Here is a 22,135-nt window from a genome sequence, read left to right as displayed (position 1 = left end):
GCAGGAGCAGAGAGCCCCAAGAAGGCAGCAGCATACTGGAGCTGTTGTGTCTTACAGCAGGGCTCATTCCTCCCGTGGATTCTGCTGCTCTTAGCAATTTAGGGAAGGGCTGGTTGTTAGCACTGTTGCCCCTTACCCAGCAGCAGCAAGGAAAGGTGCTGCTTTCTCTGGATCATAGAAACACCGACTCCAAGAAATAAGGAGTCATCTGTACACCAGCAAGGCCGGAGGGAGCTGCCCATGACAGTTGAGACGTGTCTCATCGTGCTCCCAGCAGTGGACAAGTCCTGCTCCTTGCAAGGCAGACCCGGTAAGCCCAGCTCCCACCCTGTGCCTTAGTTTCAGCTACCCAGGAAGATGAGCTGGGCAGGGATACAGGACTTCTGATCCATGTGTTCCCTGCTCCTGCTGCATTAACAGCAGGCAGCAGACAGACACAAGGTGGCTACTGGTACCCGTATCAGCATCTTCACACTTGCAGCCACACTCCACTGTGCCTGTGGCACAGGGAGCTGCTGGAGCTCTGTCCTGCTCTTCCAGGTCTCCAACTGCAAAAGCACAGCCAATGACTCGGATGGGATTTTCTCCTGGGGGAGTAATGACACGCTTTCTACCTCCAGAGCACCCTGCATGCTCCATGCTCACCCCAGCAGCTCTCCAGGACAGGCTGAAGAACCACCTCCACTGCAACAGGGAGCTCAAGACAGCATGAGCCCTTCACAGCATGACTGGTACTGCTGGAGCTGAACTCACCTGGGCTAAGGGATGAGCATCCCTGCACCACTCCCAGACCTGGAGGACACTGCAGGAACTTGGCTCTCTGCCATTCACCCTTCTAGGGCTGGTTTTCCTCCCAGCCCACGCTGCAGTGAAGGGACACCCTCCCCACAGCTGCCTGGTGCTACATCCATGAATATCCTGGGCAGGGAGAAGAGTGCTTTGATTTAATGCACCCATTTGTTAAAGGCAGACACACTTGCTCTAATAGCACAAGCCAGCCACAACCTACCTACAAATGGGCTCAGTAATTAAAAAATATTGGAGTATTTTAATTTGGGGAAGGAAATTTGGTAAAATCTCCATCCCTTCTGATCTGAAGGTTTCAGAGGAGAACAACTTTACCTCCTTGGGACAGTACTCATACCTATCTGTGCACCTCCCATACTTTTTAAGAGCTGCAGTGCTGTCACATGGAACTTGAAGTTCGTGCTCTTCCTCACTCCAAGCTGCACATTTAATTAAAGTAACTAAGAAAACATTATATACACACCAACACAAATGGTTACCTGTGTGCAAATCTTTGGCTGTAAAGGTCATGTTCTGTTTCTTATCTAAGGGAGGTGAATCTTACATCACCCTGACAACACCCACCCTGCTATTTGAGGAGAAACTTACTCACTGGCCAGTACTGAAGGACATTTTAACAGATGAACGAGTCATGATCCTCAGCAAATGTCTGCCTGAGGCCATGGTCATGTTAAATCTAGGCCTGGAAATCTACTGTAAGGCCAAAGACCTTTCCCTAGACCTGTTATCTCATCTTTCTGACTTCATTTACACTTTCCCAGTCTGCAATACACATTGAGAAAAAGGATCAGGGTTTAGTTAGAACAAGTGCTTCTCAAGACATAATCCTGCTGCCTCTGATCATCAGCTCTGTACAACACACTTACAAATTCTTCATTTGTACTTGTTAAACTATTCAGGCTTCCCCCACCTGAACATTATGTGAACAAATCCGCTCAGATACATAATTAAACAGTACAAGAGAAACTGCACTACCACCTCTAATAATTAAGTCAAGGAAAGCAGGGGCAGACAAAAGCCACTGCTCACTAAGAGAAGCAGCTTGGTCCCATGCTTTTCCTTTCATGCAACCTGAGCACAGCCAACCCATGCATGAGGGTTAAACCAGACGACCTTCCAAGGTCCCTTCCAAACAAAACTACTTCACCATCTGCCTGCCTTTCAAGTGACCCGACTCACACATCCCTTAAGGTTTTTTCGAAGCACTTACAGGCAGAGGCCGTGGTTTTTAAATAAAAGTTTAATTCCTTCATCAGGTCTTAACTTTGAACACAAATGCTGCTGAAAATCCTCACAGCGCTGCTCCGCAGTCCTGGCTCTCAGGGCAGCAGCAGGGTGGCAGCAGGGGCTCCCGTACAGGAGGCGGAATCATGGACTCTCGGGAGAGCTCAGTGCAGGATGCAAAGCAAAGAAGCGAGAGATGCACAGTTTCCAGACAAAAACACCAATTCTTATACAAAAAAAAAAAAAAGAAAAGCCCTACACTAATAGAAGTGTTAACGTTGCCACAGGACAGGAGTTTAGGAAGGGAGAGAAGTCTTCAGTAAAAGGCACAACTAAAGAAGTACTTCCCTAGATTTTAACCAAGTCTTTCAGTTAGTTCCACTTATACCCCAGCCCCCAGCCTCTCAAAGCCATGCTGGTTACTCTAGAAAGTAATTTCAAGTTCCTTCTTTTCCCTTTTTCCCTTCCTCCAGCTCAAAAACAATTAAAAGAGGAGTGCTTATAAAAAAAAAAAACAACCAAAAAAACCCCAGAATAAAAATGCTTGGTCTATAAACCGGTAAGAGTTCAAGAGAGACTCAGCAGTTTACCTTACGATTGTCTGGTATATTTACTAAGTATTCAAGTTTCGGATGATACTTATTACATCTAAGAGCCTCAGCCAGCTCTAGTTTTGGTATTTTTCTTTCAGGCACTTTGTGGCCTGTCAGGTTGGTGTTAGATCTGCAGTTTTCCCAGTACTTGTGAATCACCAGCCTCTTCAACCCATTGCTGTGAGCACTCCTGAGCAGCATCACACCTACTCCAAAGGCTTCTTTGAGTTCCATAGTCCTGCAACCTGCAGTGCTCCTTGTCTGAAGATATTTTGTAAGGAGCAACACTTTGAGGGCAAGGCAGACAATGAGCAGGACAAACAAACAATGTGTCAGTAACTTACAGGACTGCAGGCAATGAGAGGCTAAGCCAGCTGGACACAAAGCTGTTGTGTATTAGGTCACCCCAGCGTCTGAGCAGGCACTTGCTAGATGCAACAACCATGCTACTGTGGGATAAAGAGGCTTGGTTTACTACTGTACTGGTAAAAAAAGGGTCAGGGGTTTGCACAGCAGGTCAAGGTGCAGCTGCAGTACATGACAGCAGTCCTATAGTTGCTAGCAGGGCTAACAGGAAGCTGTGAAACTGAGGAGCTGGTTTTAGCCTGCACTAGAAACCGAAGCACACAACCACCATGAGTCCTCTACGTAAGAGAGAAAAGAACACTTGTCCAGGATGCACCTTCCCCACTGAGCTAACACAGCCCCACAAAGACTCTGCTCTCACCTTCACTTTGCTGTGTAGCACACTAAAGGGCATTTAATTTCATCAGCAATAATAGGAATTCAAGTTTGCAAGCTACACTGATCTCCTTTCATGGGAGGAAGCTGTAGCAGAACCACCTCCTAGGTTTATCCCAGGGCTTCAAGTAGGGTCAAGCTTGGCCAAGACACAAACCTTCCCCACCACTCTCCAAGGGCTGTCAGGTACAGAGTGGTTAAACAGCCAGCAGTCTCTTGGGCTCTTGCTGTAGATTCAGATCAACATGTCCTAGGGAGCTCTACTTCCCAAACAATTTAGGGTGCACATGCCAGATCATCTAACCCTGCCCACAGACAAACCCTCCCCCCCTCAAAATAATTGTGGCAATTAGCCATGTATCAGTCCTGCTCTCCACAGACCTGCAGAATTGAGTCAACACTACTGATGAGCCCCATGCACAGGGTTGCTGGTGGAGTTGGAGTGTTACAGAGATGAGCTTCCCCCCTCCAGCCTCCCAGTGTTGGGACCAGGGCCAGTAAGCCTGACTTAAGCAGGAGCTGTGGAGAACTGCACTGGAACAAGCAGAGTCTTCTACTGAACTTTACAACAAGCTGAACAACTTTTGGTTTTTTTAAAAAAAAAAAGCCATACAAGCAGCAGCTGACATCTTTTGTTATAAAGGGACATGGCTGAACAGGTAGGAAACAGATTCCCCGTTATGAGTCCTCCTGATGGCCTCTGCAAGGATCATTGAGATGTCAATCACCTGGAGGGGAAGAAAGGTGGATCAGCATCACTGGGAAAAGACATCAAGCCTGGAAGAACATCTGGGAAGTTAGGAAGAACTTAAAGAACAAACTCATCACCAACATTTATAAAGTACCAGATGCAGTCAAATAACTTCTACACAGAATTGGGATTTAATTACATATAAGCCTGAAGATACTCTACATATAGCACTGCAAATATTATTTGACTGTTGATCTTTGTCAGTGTTAGAGTCTACTGTGACTTTGCTTTGCTGAGACTCCCTAAGTCTGTGTACCCCAGGCCTCACTTTGTGTAACTTGCAGAGAAGTTAGAGGAATCTAAATCAAGATTAGATCCCTTCCCCTGAGCCAAGAGGTTTTACCATCGCTGCCAGCAGTCTGAGAAATGAAGCTGCTGTGCCACAGCTCAGCTCCTGGGTGCTGTGCTGGCTCCATCTGGTGGGGTCAGACAGGAACCAGGAGGGAAAGTCGAGTCTCAGTCAAATCTCAGCTCTGAGTCCCAGCAGCTACAGCATTTCTATATATGTACCCTCAGTAAGAAGCACCATGTTCATGGTATGTTAAGGAAACTACGTGAAAACCATATTTAACATCTCTTTCAGATAGTTTGTCTATGAAGGGAAGCAAGAAAAAACTCAAAAGCTGCAGAGCAGACAGAGCATATGACTCATGAGAAATCCTTTAGTTCTGTATTCCTCAACATGGAACATCAGACATCAGAGTAAAAGAGGTGTAAAATGAGAGCCTAGAAAACTGCTCCATTGCAATCTTTGGCTACAGCTATTTACACACTGATTGCCAGTTTAACATTTTGCCTACACCAGCTGTAGTGTGGAGCTTAGAAAGAAGTTGAAGCATCAGGCATGCTTTAGATGTTGCAGGAATATCACCCAGAAGTTAGTGCTGACAAAAATGCAACCCAACAAGCAGTTTGCCATCAGCTTATAATGTACTTCCAAAAGCTTAAAACTGATTGCAGCTTCAAACAGTTCAGCTTCCCTTCCACCAGCAGCTCATAGTGGGGAACCTGCTACACTCACACCACAGTACCAGCTGAGTCTGAGCAGTGCCAGTCACTTTCCAGAGCTTCTCCAAATGCCTGTGTCCTAGATATTTGTGCTGTGAAGCCAAGGCCCATCTGGAATTAAATCTGGCCAAGGATGTCAAGGACGAGATGAAAAGCTTTTTCAAACACATCAGTAACAAAACAAAAACAAAGGATAATGTGGGCCTGTTACTAAATGGAAGGAGGACCCTGGAGACAGGGGATGCAGAGAAGGTAGTTACTGAATGCCTTCTCTGCATTGGTCTGCACTGACAAGCAGGAGACCAGGGTAAAGGAATGCTGGAAGGAAGACTTTCCCTTGGTCAAAGAGGATTGGGTTAGAGAACACCTGGGCAGACTTGACATCCACAAGTCCCTGTGCCCTGATGGGATGCACCCATGAGCGCTGAGAGAGCTGCCACACATCAGAGCCAGGCTATGCATGATCATCTCTGAAAAGCTGTGGTGACCAGGAGAGGTGACCTGAGGGCTGGAGGGAAGCAAGAAGAAAGACCCAGAGAACTACTGGGTAGATGCTCACCTGGATTTTAGGGCACTGCTTCATCTTGTCCTCCTGGGGTATTGTGTTTGTGACTACAACTGCCTCAAAACAGGCATTGTTAATCCGAGAAATTGCTGGCCCAGAAAAGATCCCATGAGTTAAGATGGCATAAACTTTGGTGGCTCCAGCTGACACAAGCCTGCAAGGGGGAAGTAAAGGAGAAGGATGAGTAATTCTTAGCAAGTATTAAGCTGACATAAATGCTTAGGAGACAGGCTACCTTTGACTCCCCTCTCCAGCCCACTACTGACTTTGGGAAAAAAAAAAAACCAAACAGTTTAACAATGAAATCCACCACAGGCAAAGCACACATTGAAAAGAACATCGTTCTTAGCTCTGGAACATTTGGAACAGATCATACAAATCACCTTCTGTGATTTTGCCTACACAAGGCAGCAGATATTTAATACCTTGTTAATACTTTTACACTGTATTTAATAGAGTATTTAACACTGAGTTAATATTTAACTGCGTTAATATCGAATACTGTATTTAATAGAGTATTTAACACTGTTAATGATGCTGCATATGCTGGTGGTTTCTAGTGTAGAAGGCTTGAATGATACCAAAGTTTGAAAAGCTTACTTGTAATAGAAATTCAGATATATGATCTTCAGCTGATAGACCAGACAGCACCTGGTTCTACCTGGCATGGCCAGAGATGGTCTAGTCTCCTTTCTACACAAGTATTTTTCAAATAATAATAAGAAAAAAAAAAGGCACCATGGTTTTCTACCTATTCCCACTTTAGAGAACTTTAACTGGACTTTTTACTCATTTTATATGACACGAGATAACCAAGGAGCTGTAGGAGACTTGGCGAAACCTGCCATGCAAATCCTCTGATTAACTCATTACACGGTGTCCCCTAACAATGGGTTTCTGAGTTAGCAGAGCAGCAGGCAGCCCCACTCACTTGTCTGCAGCGTGGCAGATGGTGCCACATGTGTCTGCCATGTCATCCACCAGGATGGCCACTCTGTCCTTCACGTCCCCCACCAGCACCATGCGATCCACCTCGTTGGCCTTCTTGCGCTCCTTGTGGATGAGGGCAAAGTCTACATTCAACCGATCTGCAATGGAGGTCACTCTGAAGAGAGAACAGTTTCCAGACAACACTTAACTCCACACAGCAGCTCCAATCAAATCCCTTTTAATATGAAGCACAAACTGCACTAAGAGAAGCTGTCACCACATCTGTTGCCGCTCCCAAGCAATTAACAAAAGGCACTCTGCCACCTTAGTTTCCCTTCAAGCAGCTGAGCTTGCAATCTCTGGTCTAATCTCTCCCAGTGACAGCAACTAGATTAAGATAAAGGTCTTTCATCATGACCACTGTAAACTAATTTGCATTTAAGCTGAAAACAAACGTTAACCAGCAAGTTCAGCAAACCTGAGGTGATCCAAACACTTGGGAAGTTGTCATCTTTATAACAGTACGCTGTAAAGGCTTAAGGCTATGACAGGGATCTCCTTGCACTCTTGTAAGCATTCAATCATTGTGCACAGAAGCACTGGCACAGTGACAGTGGCAGGAGTACACAACCAGGAAATTCAAGTCCACCACCTCACATTTATTTATTCCTGTTAAAGTGACCACAGAACAACCTTACCAGAGGGACCTAAACTTCATATATTGATACTGATGAACAGTGAAGAGTTTGAAAGCATTAAGACTGGAAGGAACAAAATACACACAGTATTAAGAAATTCTGCACTTGAGATAAGCAGACTCCTAACCCCACTAGATCAGACTTATCACTCTGGGAGTCCTACACAAGACTGTCAAACTAAACTCTCCACTGAAGTATTTGGCTTTGCATATCTCCTTAAAATATTGCACCAGCCAACATTGACACATTTCAGTTTAAGTGGCTTTTGAGAAGGTTTTTTCAGGATTCAGATTATATCTGGCTGACTTGGCACTTCCCATACTGTGTTATGCAACAAGCTACAGAAATAGCTGAATATACAGAAGGTCTTGCCCAATACATGGACCACAGTGAAGCTGTGGAAGATGTTCAGGGACCTACAGTGTTGTGTCTCCTGGCTGTTTGTAACACATCACTTAAAGCAGACTTTAAGATGTGAATCAGATCAGCACACATTTTGGTGTGACAGTCCTGGATTAAAGGACACATCTGCATCCCTTTGCTGTTCACATGTAGCCCTTACATAAAAGCATCATGGAAAAGCCTGGTTTCTCCCCAGAAGCACCTAAGAACATTCTGAACTGCCCACAAACTGGCACGTTTGTCTGCAGAAAGATGGGAGATTGTCAGACTATCAAAACAGAAATGTGCTATAACATATGCTGCTGCTTTTTAGAAAGCAACCATCTATCTTTGCTCTCAGGGAAGAGGAAGAGTGGCAACAGGCTTAAGTGACAGCTAGATATTCAAATCCAAGGTAGTACAGTAAGAAAAGGCCTCAGTAGACTAAGCTTCATTCTGCAAAGAAAACAGCCTGGGTTAAAATGTATCACTAACCAGCAGCTGTCACCTCGTCTTGGCACAGCAACACTATTTCCTTCTTCAACCTGAGTAAGTACTCATCTACAAAAAATTGGTTTAGTCTGAAGGATGTAGTAATTGTGCAATTTCTACCTATGCAGTTGTAATCCTAGAAGCTATTTAATCCCCCATGTAGCCCAAGAAACCTTCTAAACACTCCCTAGAAAGCATACCTGACCACTCTTCACTAGCTGTCCCAGACTGTCTGGGAAGGCAGGCTGGCAGCAGGAACACGTGTCTTAAAAATAAGGTCACGAGCACTCTTAGGAATTTGAGCAGACACAGAAGCAGCACCTCCAGCTGCCTGTCTGACAGCTTACCTCTTGGCTCCACCAGCATCTGGTGAGACAATGGTGCAGTTCTTCCACTCTGCAATATTCTCTTTGATCCATTTCAATACAGCAGGCTCGGCATATAAATTATCAACAGGGATATCAAAAAATCCCTGCAAGGAAGACAACAGGAACAGATGTAGCTGAAGGTCACATGCCAGAAAGAGCTGTAAGAAGCCTTCTATGTGATCAGCCATGTGGTCATCACCTTTCCACAGCTTTCAGCTTTCCTTTTTACTTCCCTTAATGTAAGGGCAGTAGCTTTTGGGATACACAGAATAGTAATGTAAGAAGTCTTCAGAGCCAGGAATAGTTTAGCAGTGAAAGTAACACTTTACATCTACCACCTCCACAACATGGAACTACTTCTGTCCTAGGGGAGTGCAGAAAGCCAGCATCAAATGCACTCATTTCCAGAGCAGCTGGCTGCCTGTTTACAGAGTCAATCTCTAAAGCTCATTACACAAACTGTTCACATATACAAAACAGGCTTGAGTAACATCTGCCTTTAAACTAATGCAGCTGGTTCCACAACATTACAGTGACCCTGCAGAGTCCTCCAGGTAAACTTCAAAGGTCACTAAATGACAGAAGTTAATCCTGGAGCAATAGGCAGGAGAGTGGGGGGCACTTAATCCAAGGTACAGGGGTAACAGATCCTTCCTACCATTATTCCTTCTGTGCTCAGCAACAGAGCAGCTACAAGAACCAGGCTGAAACCAGCCAGATGCTGGAAGTACATATACACAAATTATTCCTTTAAATCTCACCACTGCTGCTGGTGAGAGGTCAAGCCTGTGGCACACATCAACTCCGAGCCCTTAAGAAGGAGTGTACCCCCCTCAGGCTTGGTTATTTCATGATCTTTCTGAAAGTCTTCTCAGCTGTGCCCCCGTGGATTTTTCTTTTTTTTTCATCTGAGACAAAGTATTTCTGGGCAAATCACACTGAAGTGTGAATGACAGCACTTTCAACTCTTAAAAAGACAGCCAGGCCACTTCCTTCACCAGGCAGTAGATACCTTACCCCTTCTGGATTCAGAGTTTTCAGCCACACAACAGACATCCCTCCCTCGGCCACACCCCCTCTCAGTTGCACTGAGTTGGTTTCTTGGTCTCAGGGCATTTGCTCAAGGTAGAAAGAAACAAGACTAAAAATACAGCTTGCAGCTGCTCCTCTCCCTGGCACACGCTCTTGAGTTTCCTTACACAGCTCTGGTCACAACTTAAATTGCCTTGTGAGACTATTCTTTTCATAAGCCAACAAAGCCTATGAATGATTTTCAATACACCAGCAGCTCGGGGGAGAACCAAAGCCAACTTATGTGGGAGGGTGGCACTGCCTGGATACCAGTGGGATTGCCCATCTTGCCAGCAGCAAGTTATCAAATCACCGTCCTGGGCAACAGAACCCTCACAAGCAGCTGTGCCAGGACACGTGGGGGCAGAGCTAACTGTTCACTTCTCTGTGGCAACCCAGTAAATACCAGAAAGCTTTACTCTCAAATTCCTCAAAGTTCTAGTTAAGAATACACAGTGTCACTGAGTGTCAACAAAGCTGCAGGGATCATTTCTTAGCCCAATGTTCATTTACACAAGACTCAATATGCTCGGTCTGATCAAGAGCAACTATAATTTCATTTACAGATGAACCTGTCACCCACCTCCCCACCCTCTTCTGACTGATGCTACAAGTCCCTTCCAGTCCCAAATTCCCAAGTCTTGCACTGCTCTGTCTAAAAAAAAAAAAAAGCAATGACTGGAAAGCAGGGCAGTCCAGAAGCTCAGACTTGAGCTGGTAAGTACTTCCCTGATTTTAGCTCCTACCTGAATCTGAGATGCATGCAGGTCCATGGTGATTATGTGGTCTGCACCTGCCACAGAGAGCATGTTTGCAACCAGCTTGGCAGAGATTGGAGCTCGACTCTAGTACAGAAAAAAAACGAGATTTTAAGACAAGTTCAACTCCTCCATCAAGATGTCAGCCTTCTGCTTCCAGGCAATGATTCACAAGCAGTTACTAAAAGGAGCACTCATTAACATTGCATCTTTTCATCAACTGGTGATTAGAACTTGGTGTATTTTCAAAAAGAACTAGATCTTTATGAAAAGATGAATTTACAGTCCAATGCCCTGAAGTTCAAAGAAATTAAAACAGGTTGAATACGCAGAGGAGGAGACAAAACTTCATCTAAAGCCCATCCAGCAGACAGGACTTTCAAGGTGTGCATTCACCCTCCCCCCAGAAACCCTTTGCCACATCCCTTACCTTGTCCTTTTTGTCCTGCCGAGCGTAAGGGAAGCAGGGTATGACAGCTGTGACTCTGCTGGCTGAGGCAATCTTACAGGCATTGATCATGATGAGGAGCTCCATCAGATTGTCATTGATCTCACCACAGCCACTCTGCACAATGTAGACATCCTCCCCTCGCACACTCTCGCCTATTTCCACGCTGGGAACAGATGAGGAAGGGAGAGTTGTAGCCAAATACACAAATTAAAAACATAGCCATTACCTGTGCCTGCAGAGCAACCAGGGCACTGCATTCCCAAGGGTCTGTGGGGGACAGTGTCCTGTAATCAGGGCTGTTTAGCAGCAACACTGCTGTTTGTTTGCTCAGTAGCTATTTTACAGCACTCACTCATCAAATCTAATGGTCCAGCCAGCAAGGCTAAAAGCACTCAGCCTGTACTCTTGATCTCAACACAAGCTGGGCATGTAAACACCCCAGAGTAGGCCTTGTTCCCCCTGAATCACAAGTACAACCACCTCTAAAAGCAGCAGTGTAAAGGAGGCAAGGACCATGGCCAGCCAGCAGACAAAGCAGGGTCAAACTGCTACCAAAGCTACGCTGCAGCCAACCATCAGATTTAGAGCCATAACAGCCCCTCACTGGCTCAAATGGAGAAGCCCTTCAGCCATTTCCCTCTGGAAAGGCTTTTGAGGTTAATTTCCTTCTGGATGCAATGCACACTAATCCCTGCTGATGAAGGGACTGAACACAAGCCAAAGGTCCTGTCTGCCAGCAGCAAAATGCCAGTTCCAGTGCTCGTATCGAGACACCTGCACCAGACACAGAGTGGGAAAGGCAGCAGCAGTCTTGGGGGTGAGGCTTCACATGGGGCAACGATGCCAAAAACAGATTAACCACCGAGCATTTCCATCATCTTAGTTCAGAGGAGCCTGCCACAGATCTGGAAGTAACCAGAAGTCAGTCCACTGAGGACAAAGCTCTTCCATGGTTACTTTCCTGTTGCACTGGAGGTGCTCACCCACTCTGCAGACTGATGCCACATCCAGCTCCACGAACAATCACCCACCCAGCTCCTAATGGCTTCACTTATAGAGCTCCTCAGGGTAGAATTCTAATTTTAATATTTCTTTCTCTGCTCTTTCCCTCCTCTTCAACCCATTTTTGATGACTTTTAGGTATTTATAGTCTTACTGCTCAAAATCCACCAGCGAGCTGCTGTCATTACTGCACACTGACCTACAGCATTCATTAGTCTCTCATGGAGAGTTTCAGTCAATGAGAACTCTAAAATGTAACAGCAATTAGCACACAAATGTCAGCTCCAACTGTACTTACTAGTAGTCTAATATTAAGCTGATTCAAGAGACTGCTTGTCAAAAGTATCTGAATTATTCCATTAAAACAATCTTACTCTTTCTGGGATGCAGCTGCTGTCAGTTTATTGGGCTAAATAAGATGTCTCTTAGGTCTTTAAGTCACATTATCTGCTGACATAAGAACCTTCTGGCCAGCCAACTGGGTGGGTAAAGAGCAGTTAATAAAGGACAATGAAACAGTGCAAAGGCTGTAAATCAAACAGGCTCTTTTCCCACCTCCTCTACAACTATTTGTACCACCCCTGAAGTTTTCAATTACAATCAACATCCATGCAAGAGAAACTTGATATTCTATGTCACCTGCACATCCTGGATTCTCCTGGAAAATAAAAAATACTGTCTCCAGAAGAAAAGAGTGGGTTGGGGGAATCAGTCAAGGTTCTTCATATTATACTGCATGGTGTAGACATGCTTAGTGTACTTCTCCAAAGCAAGCTTTAAGAGCTCTGAACAATTTTTAACCTCTTTTTTAGCTTCATGTAGGATGCCAGCAAGGCTTATAAGGCACAGATACATAACTTAAGATGAATCCTAGGTTTCAGAGCTTGGGGGGAACACAGACTATATGACTGGGTTGCATGATGGTGTGAGCCTTTCCTCTTTCCTGAACAATTTTATCAACAATTTTAAGTAGTATTTATCAGTATTTTTAAGTACCAGTACTTTTCAAGACTCTGATGCTCTTCAGAGTAGTTTAAAGGCACCAGCTACACGCTAAGCACAAAACTGTCAAGCATCAAGTCGTCGCAGTCTGGACTAAGGATAAAGAGCCTGATAAACGCAGGTGGAAGCTCGGGAGGTGCCGTCCCATCAGCTCCTGGCGTTGGGGCGGAGGGGGCAAGGTCCGGCTGGCGAAGTCCACGGCTCCAACACCTGCCACCGCGGGCAGGTGACACAAACCCACGTGCGGGAGCCCCGCACGGCCCCGGGGAAGCCCCAAACGCGCCGCTGGGAGCCCGTGGGGGGCAGGCCCCGAGCGCCAGGGCCCGCACATGGCTCCGCGGTCAGGGGGCACTGCGGCCCGAGGTGGCCCGCACGGAGACCCGGCTGTGCCCGCAGGGACCGGGTGGGTTGCCCCGGAGGGCTCCGGTGCAGCGGGATCGCGGCGGGAGCGCTCCAGGGACGTGTCCGAGCGCGGCCCCACCGCTCGCCGGCCGGGCCCGGCCGCAGGGCCCAAGAACTACAGCCCCCATGAGCCCCCGCGCGGCGCCCCGCGGGCCCCCAGCGCCGCAGCGCCGCGCGGCCCGCCGGGAGCTGTAGTGTGGCCGCGCCCCGCCCCGCCTCACCATGTCTCCTGGTTGCTGAACTTCTTGGTAACCACCTTGCCCAGCTCCAGGCCGAGGCGGTCGGCGATCTTCTGCGACAGGTCCTGGTGCGAGCTCCCGCTGAAGATCTTGATGTTGGGCATGGCGGCGGTTGCACCGGCGGCGCCGCTCTTCCCCTCGTGCTGCTCCTCGCTCCGCCTCGCAGCGCCCGCGGCTGCCGCGCGGGGACCCGCCCGCCTCCTGCGCGGACGCGGCACAGTGGGCGCAGATCACGCCGGCCGTCCCTACGCCGCCATCTTACCCCTTCCCGCCCGCCGCGCCGACCCTTTATAGCCTCCCCGCCCCGCGGACACGCCCCCGCGCGCTCCCCATTGGTTTCGCGGCGCTTGGGGGCGGGGCCCTCCTCCCTCGCGCCGCGTCTGTGGGCGTGGCTTGGGCTCTACCCCCGCCTCGCGGGGGCGGGGAGCTGCGCGCGGGCGCCCGCTGGGGGCGGGGCGTAGAGCAGGAGACTGCCTGCGATTGGTCGCTGCCTACCGGCCTGGGCTGCGATTGGCCAGGCCGGCCCGCTCCGGCGGCGCTGCCCCACGTGTCCCGCGGCGGGCGCCACCGTCCCCCCCCGGCGGCCATGATGGCGCCTCGTCATGGCGGGGGAAAGGAGGCGGAAAATGCCCCCGGTGCCGCCTCAGGGGGCTGTGCCCGCGTCCCCCGCCGGCCCAGGGGCGTCCCCGCCAGCGGGAGCGGAGCCCCGCGGCGCCGCGGCGGTGTTTACCTCAGCATGCCGGCCCAGCCCGCGCCCGCTGCGTCCGTCCGCCAGCGCCCTGCGCGGCGCTGCGCAGAGCTGGCGTCACCCCGCGGGCCGCGCGTGAGGCGGTACCGGGTGACACCGGGTGGCACCGGGCCCGCCGGGCCCCGGGAGCGGGCCGTGCTCGGGGGCACCGAGCCCGGCGCTGCGGCGCCCCCGGCTGTGCCTTCCCGGGGGTGTTTTTATTCTGGATCAGTGTTAAAACCCGCGTGGGTGATGTTGGAACAGGCTGTTTAAATCCTGAGAATTTTTCTTTTACATTTATAATCAGGGTTTTGTACTCAATTTTATACCCAGTCATATATAATATATAATTTATATGCTTACATAATTAAGATACTTATATATAACTAATATATATGCATCCATATATAGATGTGTATATATATATTAGCTATAAATCTATCTAGTATGTCTAATTATATATATATAATACATACCAAACTACAGACTAATACCCAATTAGTCTTCTGTGAATGATCAGCCTGTACGTGGTTACATTATGAAGATTAGTTTATCTTTGGCAAAAAATAAATGTTGTGCTTAACGACCTTTAAACCTGGATTTTTAACCTTTAAACCTGGATATCATAGAAGGTTCTGAGTTGGGAGGGAATCACAAGGAACGTGAAGTCCAACTCACAGGAGACCCCCCCAAGAATCCCATCAATGTGATTTTTATTGTGGTTTATTCTCATTCTACATTTCTGATCCAGTCTCCAGTCACTGTTAATAGGCCAATATAGTCCTGTGTGTTTTTTAAGACTTAATCGTCTCAACTTACCCTTCACTGTTTTTAAGGAAATAAAGTAATTTTAACTTGTGTGTGTTATTATAAACCCCTGCAAAATAAAAGACCCCCGTGGTTCATCACAGGAAATGCAGGAATTGATAATTGCTCACATTTCCAGTGTAATGATGACATTAAATAGGTGATTATTCGCTCCCTGTCTGTGCTTATTTGTTTCCCCACACAATGAAGGAGGAAGATTGACATGTATATATAAATATACAAAAAAATAAATATACAAGATGAGCCACAAACAGCTTCCTTAGAATTTTCATGCAGTTGGGTAATTCCTACTCGTGTAACCTGACTGTCTCAGAGATAATAAACCCCTGCAGTGAATTTAGCAGGGATAAGTTATTACTTGGAGTCCTTGAGAATTCAACCAGAAGAAATAATCCAGAATTCTCAGAGGCTGGTCATGTTTACATTATTTCATCTTGCAACTATCCTGGCCTCAAATGCTACTGCCACCATCCCCAAAGACCTGTAAATTAATAACTACAAAAACATACTTTGGGGAGGTTTTCTGTAACACTTTGTAGAGCATCATTAAACTTGGAATTTGTCTGGACTAAAATGGATTTTAATTCCCAGGTTTGGCATTAATGTAGTTGGAAATCAATATATGGTAATTTCGATTTTTTTGGTGTAACTGTTAGCAGTTGTGAAATGCTGTGGCAGGCAACAAGTCCAAGGAACGAGGAAGGAAGAATGCAGCCCTTTGCTTCTAATTTGTTGGTAAACATTGGTCATATTAACAAGCAAAAATCATCTTAACAAACAAAAATCATCCTAACAGTGAAGAAAAGTTCACTGTTGGGTGGCAACCTGGTGTTTTGAGTGATGGAATTTGTGGATACCTCCCAAATTTCTAGCACCACATTCTTGCCCCAAATCCACATCACTGTAGCCATGACTCCCAGACTTTGGTCTGGAGGGCACATTGATTTTGAAATATTTGCTTCACTCTTGGTTTAAATTCCATTTCCCCTCCTCTGCTCTTGAATACAGAATGTCTCCTGTGCCCTGACATCCCAGTCCCCTCCCAGTTTAGTTGTGAACCAGGCACTGGGAACCCCAGCCTGAAAGCAGCAGAGGGTATATGAAAACATGCAAATGATGCCTCTCATTGATGAGCTCTGCCTGATTTTCCCTGTGCAGGACTTTGGAAGCAGCATGTCTATCAGGTTCCTCCTGGCACCATAGAGAAGGGATTTGCAGGAGTGAAAAATCTGACCAAAAAAAAAGAAATTAGATCCTTAATCCTTGAAACCAGAAACTGGCAACCTGTTACCTGTAAAAGCAAAGATTAATTGGGTTTTTTTGCCTGTTCTGAGCTGGAGTCCAGGTGTGTTTTCACACACACCTGCTCCCCTCAGTGTTTCAGCCTCCACGATGCCTTTGTCGGTCAGACAGCACTTTGTCCATGAGGACAAAAGTCCACCTCCCCTAACAATTCATCACTATTGCTCACAAAGCTCTTGGAACAGGATAACTTCAGGGATTTGATTAAGGAGAAGCTCTTAATGCATCAAAGTCCTAGTTAAACAAAGCCAAAAAAACTTGCCAAGGAGGTTCCTCAGCCACAGCTTGTCTTTGAGCAGTTTGCTTTGACTTTAAGTGAAGAAGGGACAAGGAGAACCAGCTTTGAAGAGTGAGATGTTTATCTGGTTCTTGGCCTAAATGGGATCAAAGTAGAGACAGTGTGGTTGAATCCATTGAAAACCAAACTCAGTCTGGCTTGTGAGTCAGGTTTTCTGCCAAAGGATGCTCAGGAAAATGATCACAGCCTGAAGTCTGGGTGCGAAAGAGCATTGAAATATCTCAGCTCTTGTTGTGGATACTCTTATTCAGAATTAAAGCATCTCACTCCAGCGGGCTTGTTTCATTCTGAAAGCAAAATATAATGAATCAAATTATTTACTTCCAATCTAAAGGATAGTATTTAATTTTCCCATGTTTTACAGTACAGACAAGCACAAGTTGGTTTTGGTAGCAGAAAGGACAAGCTCATAGCCTGAGGTGCTGTGTTTTGTAAATAGTGAATTAAATTACCATCCAACTAAGGAGAACCTGAAAAGCACAAAAATAGGGAAAAAAAAATTTGTTTACCTGATTCTATGGAGATGCTCTTCATCAGAAACACCTTTGCGTGTCAACACCTGAGAATGTATTTTCCAGGAAGGTTTAAGCAGCACATTAACAGCATCAAATTTCGTGGTGATGTCAATCAAGACAAGTAGCCCTTGTCCCTCTCTTGGCACTTTCCTGCATACAATTGCCTCTCAATTACCACCAGCCACTAATCAAGGACACATTTTCATGCAAAAAAGCCTGTGGGTGAGGGTTATTACTTCTCTCTGTTGCCTTGTGACTCCCCTGCCTCACAGCCGGTTCCGTTAATGAATGGCACTTGATGGCAATAACACAAGGCTCCGCTCTTTGCCTCCAGCAGAAGCTGGAAAAAAGTGAAGGTCAAAAAGTGAGGGAAGGTGGAAAGAAAAGCAGAGGCAGAGAAAAGGTGGGAGGATGAATAGGAAAGGAGAGGCTGAGAAAAAGTTAAGGCCAAAAAGGGTGGAAGGGGTGGAAACATAGAGGCTGAGCACACCATTTCTCAGGAAAAGGTGAAAACTCTGGTAAATAAATGGTATTGTCAGGTGTCCACTAGAAACAAAACAGACTTAGGGATGAAAGGCTTTTTAAAGGATCCTGACTGGTCCCTGGTCCTAATCCTGGTTCCTGATCTTTCTACTCAGCACTTTTACTGCACCTTTCTGAGGAGCCCAGGTAAAACTGAGGATGGAGCCTTGTTGCTCTAGGAAAAGGTGAATATTCATTAGGTTCAGGAGTATTTCCAAGGTGCCTTTCAAAAGTGGGATTTAGTAGTGAGTTATAAAATGTCCTGGACAGTGTGGGTAGACCCGGTGCATGTCCCCAGCCCTTTCATCTGTTGCCCCAGCCCTTGGCATGGGCAACAAACCTCAGAGAGGCAAAACTGGAATTACTGCCACAAAAACACAGCTTTTAAATAACTTTAATAGTCCAGCTGCAGAATCTCCTCCCCCTCCCTGTTCACTCTGTATGTGGGGGACAAGTGACAGCAAGGGGCACCATCTCAGCTGGGCTGGGAGGTTGTGCAGCAGCTGCAGTGGGACGAGGCATCTGCTCATGCCCTGCCTGACAAAAAAACTTCAGAAACTTTTCATAACAAGTGTATGGGCTGTTTTCATGTATATCAGATATGGTTGGGTGATGTAAATAGGCTGAGATACTTGTCTTCCCTGGCAGACTTCTCCCATGTCCAATTAAAGCCATGGGTGTCCTGGCCAGCTCCACTGTGACTGCCTATGTGAGGAATTTGTTAGGATATTTTACACAGAAATCCAGACACTGTGCTTTAAATGAGGATAAAATTTAGACATTACTCATTTCTATTTGACTGTCGGCTCCCTTGGTCATGATGAAAGCAGCAGTGGGTCCCAGCTATTCAGCTTGCTCTGCTGTTGTATCTGGGGCTCCTGTAAGTCCTGTGTAGTGTTGCCAAGACCTTGGAGAGGATGGAAATCCTGACAGGAGAATGTGTCTGCTACGCCATGGGGATTAGAGTTCAAAGTGCTTTAAACCATGGTGCCCAGTTGTTGTCTCCAGCTGACAATGACCAGCAAAGTCCACTGAGACACAAAACCTATCTTGGGACTCCTGCTTGAGGCCTGCTGATTTTCCAGCTTCTGCTTTTGACACTTTAACCCCTGACAGCCAGGTGTCGTGGTTTAACCTCAGCTGGCAAATAAGTCATCATTACATATGGTGGAGCCTTGGGAAGACAAAATGCCATCACTCCAAACATCCCCCTCTTCCTCCTTCTCCCCTAGCTTTGTATGCTGAACATGGCACTGTATGTTCTTGGGTCAGTTAGGATCAGCTGTCCTGGCTGTGTCCCCCCCAACTCCTTCTGTCCCCCAACCTCCTCGCTGGTGGGGTGGGGTGAGGAGCAGAGAAGGCTCTGGCTCTGTGTAAGCCCTGCTCAGTGATAACTAAAACATCCCTCTGTTATCAACACAAATCCAAACACAGACCCATATACCAGCTACTGTGAAAAAAATTAACTCTACCCCAGCCAAAACTAGCACACCAGAAGGTCTTCTGCTTTTCTCCTGAGTTTTAGGGGGACCTGCAGTGGCCCAGTTTTTGTTCCTTTTCTGTTCATTGTCACTGATAGAGCCTTGGCGAAGACTCCTTGGGAGTAGACATAATTTAGAGGAGGTTAAGGGAGGGAGCAGGCTATGGGGGTGCAGTGACATCAGATGGCCAGGAATACATCCTGTGGCTGAGTGGTGCCCCTGGGAGCTGTGAAGGTCCTGAAGGAAATCTGCATCAGCTGTAAGGCTACAGCAAAAAACTCGGGGCCAAGGCAGTATGAGAAGGGCATGTACTGCTGGTGCTGCTCTGAGGAGGTGCTAAAGGGCAGCAAACACAACCTGCCAGGCTCAGGAAGATTGTTCTGGTGGGGGGGGGGATGCAGAAAAATTAATTTATCTTTCTGCACACACCCCTGCAAACAACACTGGCGTTTTCCTTGCTTTGGCTTCCTGGGGCACAGTGGCTTCAAAGTGAAGAGCTGTTGATGCTGGATGAGAACCAGCCAGTCTGCAGGTAGATAAACTAAATGGGAGGTAGATTTGGGAAAAAAATTACCTTTAATTCTCTGTGTTTCACCTGGACCATTTCCTTTAAGAGTACTTACGAATGCTGAGGCTGCAGGGACTACACCTAAAAAACGAGTACAGCAACATCATCCTTTCTGGGTTTGTTACCAGTCCAGCTCCTCCATTCACAAAGGGACGTTTGGCTGATCCTGGAGCAGCTACTGCCACAAACAATATCTCGGTACAAACAACAAGAGGGTGCTGTGAAGAAGCCATTCCTTTCTGACAGGGTGCTTATTGCCCACTAGATGGTACTAAGCACCGACTCTGAGATCGCTGACTAAACTGCCTGCTGTCAATAATATTTTCAGGCTCGGGAGGTTGCTAGAAAACCTCTTGGTTTTGATCCATATCCAGCTTTATAAATAGGTGGGTTCTGTCCCTTTCAGGGTCATAGTCAGTTCAGCATGGGAAATGGTGTGATGCAGATTAAAATAACGGGCCTGGAGGCACCGAGAATGTGTGTGAGTCTCAAGTGCTGCCGCCTTTGCTTTAGACAACACATTCAACCCCCGTACGGAGAATGACCCAGTTCCTCTAAGGGTTTTTTTTGCGTTGGATCCTTATTGCACTTGGATTTTATAGTTCCTGGAGGCTTCGGGGCGCATAGAGCGCACACATCAGTGCTTTCCTCCCTGATAAACAGAGCGGGGTTCGTTGTGCCAGGTGAAACGTGTACATTGGAAATCATCTGTGGCTGGGAAATTGTTTGCCCGGCTCAGATTTCTCCCCATCTCTGACATTCCGCTTTTGCTGGGCTTTCCCCTGCAGACACACCAGAGCAGTCCCACGGGGCAGCAGAGCCACCAGGCCACTGACAGGTCACACACTGTCACCTCTTCCCAGGCAGAAGAGCCAGGGAAAGGCTGGGACTTGGCTGAAAACATGGGTTGGAGCTGGTCAGTGGGTGCTCAACTTGGCTCACCTGGAAGGGATCAGGAGTTTGTTAAAGCATCTTTTTCTCCCCTACTTAGGGGGCAGGAGGGTGTCCCACACTTTCCCCAGCAAAGCCACAGTGCCCAGTGCCAGCGCTGAAGGGGTGATTGCTGCTGCCTTCCTCTTCTGGAGGGAAATTAAACCAAAATTAACAACACAAAAGTGACCTTGGCAAGTCAAACAGTTCGTTTCAACCTGCATCCTTGACAGCATGGTAACTTAACTGCTGTGGAGCCCAGAAACGTCGGAATCTTTAAGCTGTGCCCTTCCAGCATGGAGATACGTGCATTTCTATAGCAACAAAAACAGGTGGATTTGCTTACAAACAGTGTTTTGTACAGCCAAGAATAGCCACATTTCCACGAAGTTCTTAAAAAAAGACACAAATGCGAGTTTGGATATTAAGATTAATATATTTAATCTTTCTTGTTTGTAAAACAAGACATAAATTTTGTGTATAGATATAATTTATATATTTTTTTAATTTATATATAATATATACAGACAATAAAAAAATTTTCCTCTGTATTAGACTGAGAGATTTATGGAGGAATGATATAGGCATAACGGGGAGCTTGAAGAAACTCAGAGTTTCATAATAGGTTATTCCCAGGGAAAAGGAAAACACGTCTCCCTGTCAGCCTTCAGCACTGTAACAGGCCTGGCACACCACGGGCTGACGTCCCAATTGGCTCTTCCACTGGATATTTGCTACATGGTTCTTGAAATCAGGAGGCTGTCCCACAGCAGGATCCTCTCTGCCTTGCTGACAGCCCAAGGCCAGGACAGCCACGGGCCAGGGGAGGTTATTGCACTGGGCCGAGGACGCGCGTGTTAAAAGCACATTGTGCATTCCCACAGCTCCTGCGGAAGAACGAGACGTTCCGAATGTGCATATTTGTAAAAAATGATAGATGTGGGAAGCGACTGATCCTGCAGAGATCCCTGATCGTTCCCCAAGCACTGGGGTGAGCGGGCTGGGTTTGATCGATGCCGTGACCTCCCTTTCCAGCCGGAGGGGGTGGGATGGGGAGACGCGGGACCCGCGCTCCCCGTGCACATGGGGAGTGCAGTGGGTGGCAGGGGAAGGGCAATGCAATGTGTAACCTTGCATTTTTCTCCTTGCTCTGTGTTTTGGAGGTGACTGCAGTGAAACACCAGTTAAGGCTGTCTGATTGATTATATCTAGTAGCTAGACTGGGAGGAGGAGGAGGAGGGGAACCTTGGGGTGGGAAGGGATGCAATTAGGAATCATTTTACCATTCACCTGCAAGTGAAAAAAAAACAAAACAAAACCAAACCCAATCGAAAAAACCCAACTTCAAACAAATAACCATCACACAGTACTAAATAATGGTTTTTATGGCAGTCAGCCTGCTGAAGACAGCAAAAGAACCCCAACACCCAGGCAAGGAGGACAACCCCTGTCTGGCTCACAGACAAAGCTGATCTAGGGTT

At 47.0% G+C, this 22,135-nt stretch overlaps 1 protein-coding gene across 2 annotated transcripts; it reads right to left on the bottom strand.

Annotated features, from left to right (window-relative positions):
* Positions 1 to 2,029: 2,029 nt before the first annotated feature.
* On the bottom strand, positions 2,030 to 13,760 carry PRPS1 (phosphoribosyl pyrophosphate synthetase 1). Of its 2 annotated transcripts, XM_027690446.1 has the most exons (8): positions 12,837 to 12,962; positions 12,139 to 12,318; positions 10,818 to 11,001; positions 10,376 to 10,474; positions 8,538 to 8,662; positions 6,621 to 6,794; positions 5,684 to 5,843; positions 2,030 to 4,093 (listed from the first exon to the last, which is right to left on the bottom strand). In XM_027690446.1, the coding sequence occupies exons 3-8, from the start codon at positions 10,920 to 10,922 to the stop codon at positions 4,001 to 4,003; spliced, it is 756 nt and encodes a 251-aa protein (XP_027546247.1). In that variant the 5' UTR covers positions 10,923 to 11,001; positions 12,139 to 12,318; positions 12,837 to 12,962; the 3' UTR covers positions 2,030 to 4,000. The 2 variants fall into 2 exon arrangements, with proteins under 2 accessions (XP_027546247.1, XP_027546246.1); XM_027690445.1 differs by lacking the exons at positions 12,139 to 12,318; positions 12,837 to 12,962 and adding an exon at positions 13,466 to 13,760.
* Between the last annotated feature and the right edge of the window lie 8,375 nt (positions 13,761 to 22,135).

The sequence above is a fragment of the Neopelma chrysocephalum genome, unplaced genomic scaffold (assembly GCF_003984885.1).
Source record: "Neopelma chrysocephalum unplaced genomic scaffold, ASM398488v2 Primary Assembly neopelma1_81, whole genome shotgun sequence".
Classification (NCBI taxonomy): domain Eukaryota; kingdom Metazoa; phylum Chordata; class Aves; order Passeriformes; family Pipridae; genus Neopelma; species Neopelma chrysocephalum.
This window is presented reverse-complemented; position numbering and strand designations above follow the sequence as displayed.

Coding starts and splice junctions, on each gene's coding strand:
- PRPS1 (XM_027690445.1), bottom strand. CDS start 13,587: ATGCCCAACATCAAGATCTTCAGCGGGAGCTCGCACCAGGACCTGTCG. Junction 5,844..6,620: donor ATCTGCCACGCTGCAGACAA/GTGAGTGGGGCT, acceptor TCCCCCTTGCAG/GCTTGTGTCAGCTGGAGCCA. Junction 4,094..5,683: donor AGCAGTGCCCTAAAATCCAG/GTGAGCATCTAC, acceptor CTTCCCCTCCAG/GTGATTGACATCTCAATGAT.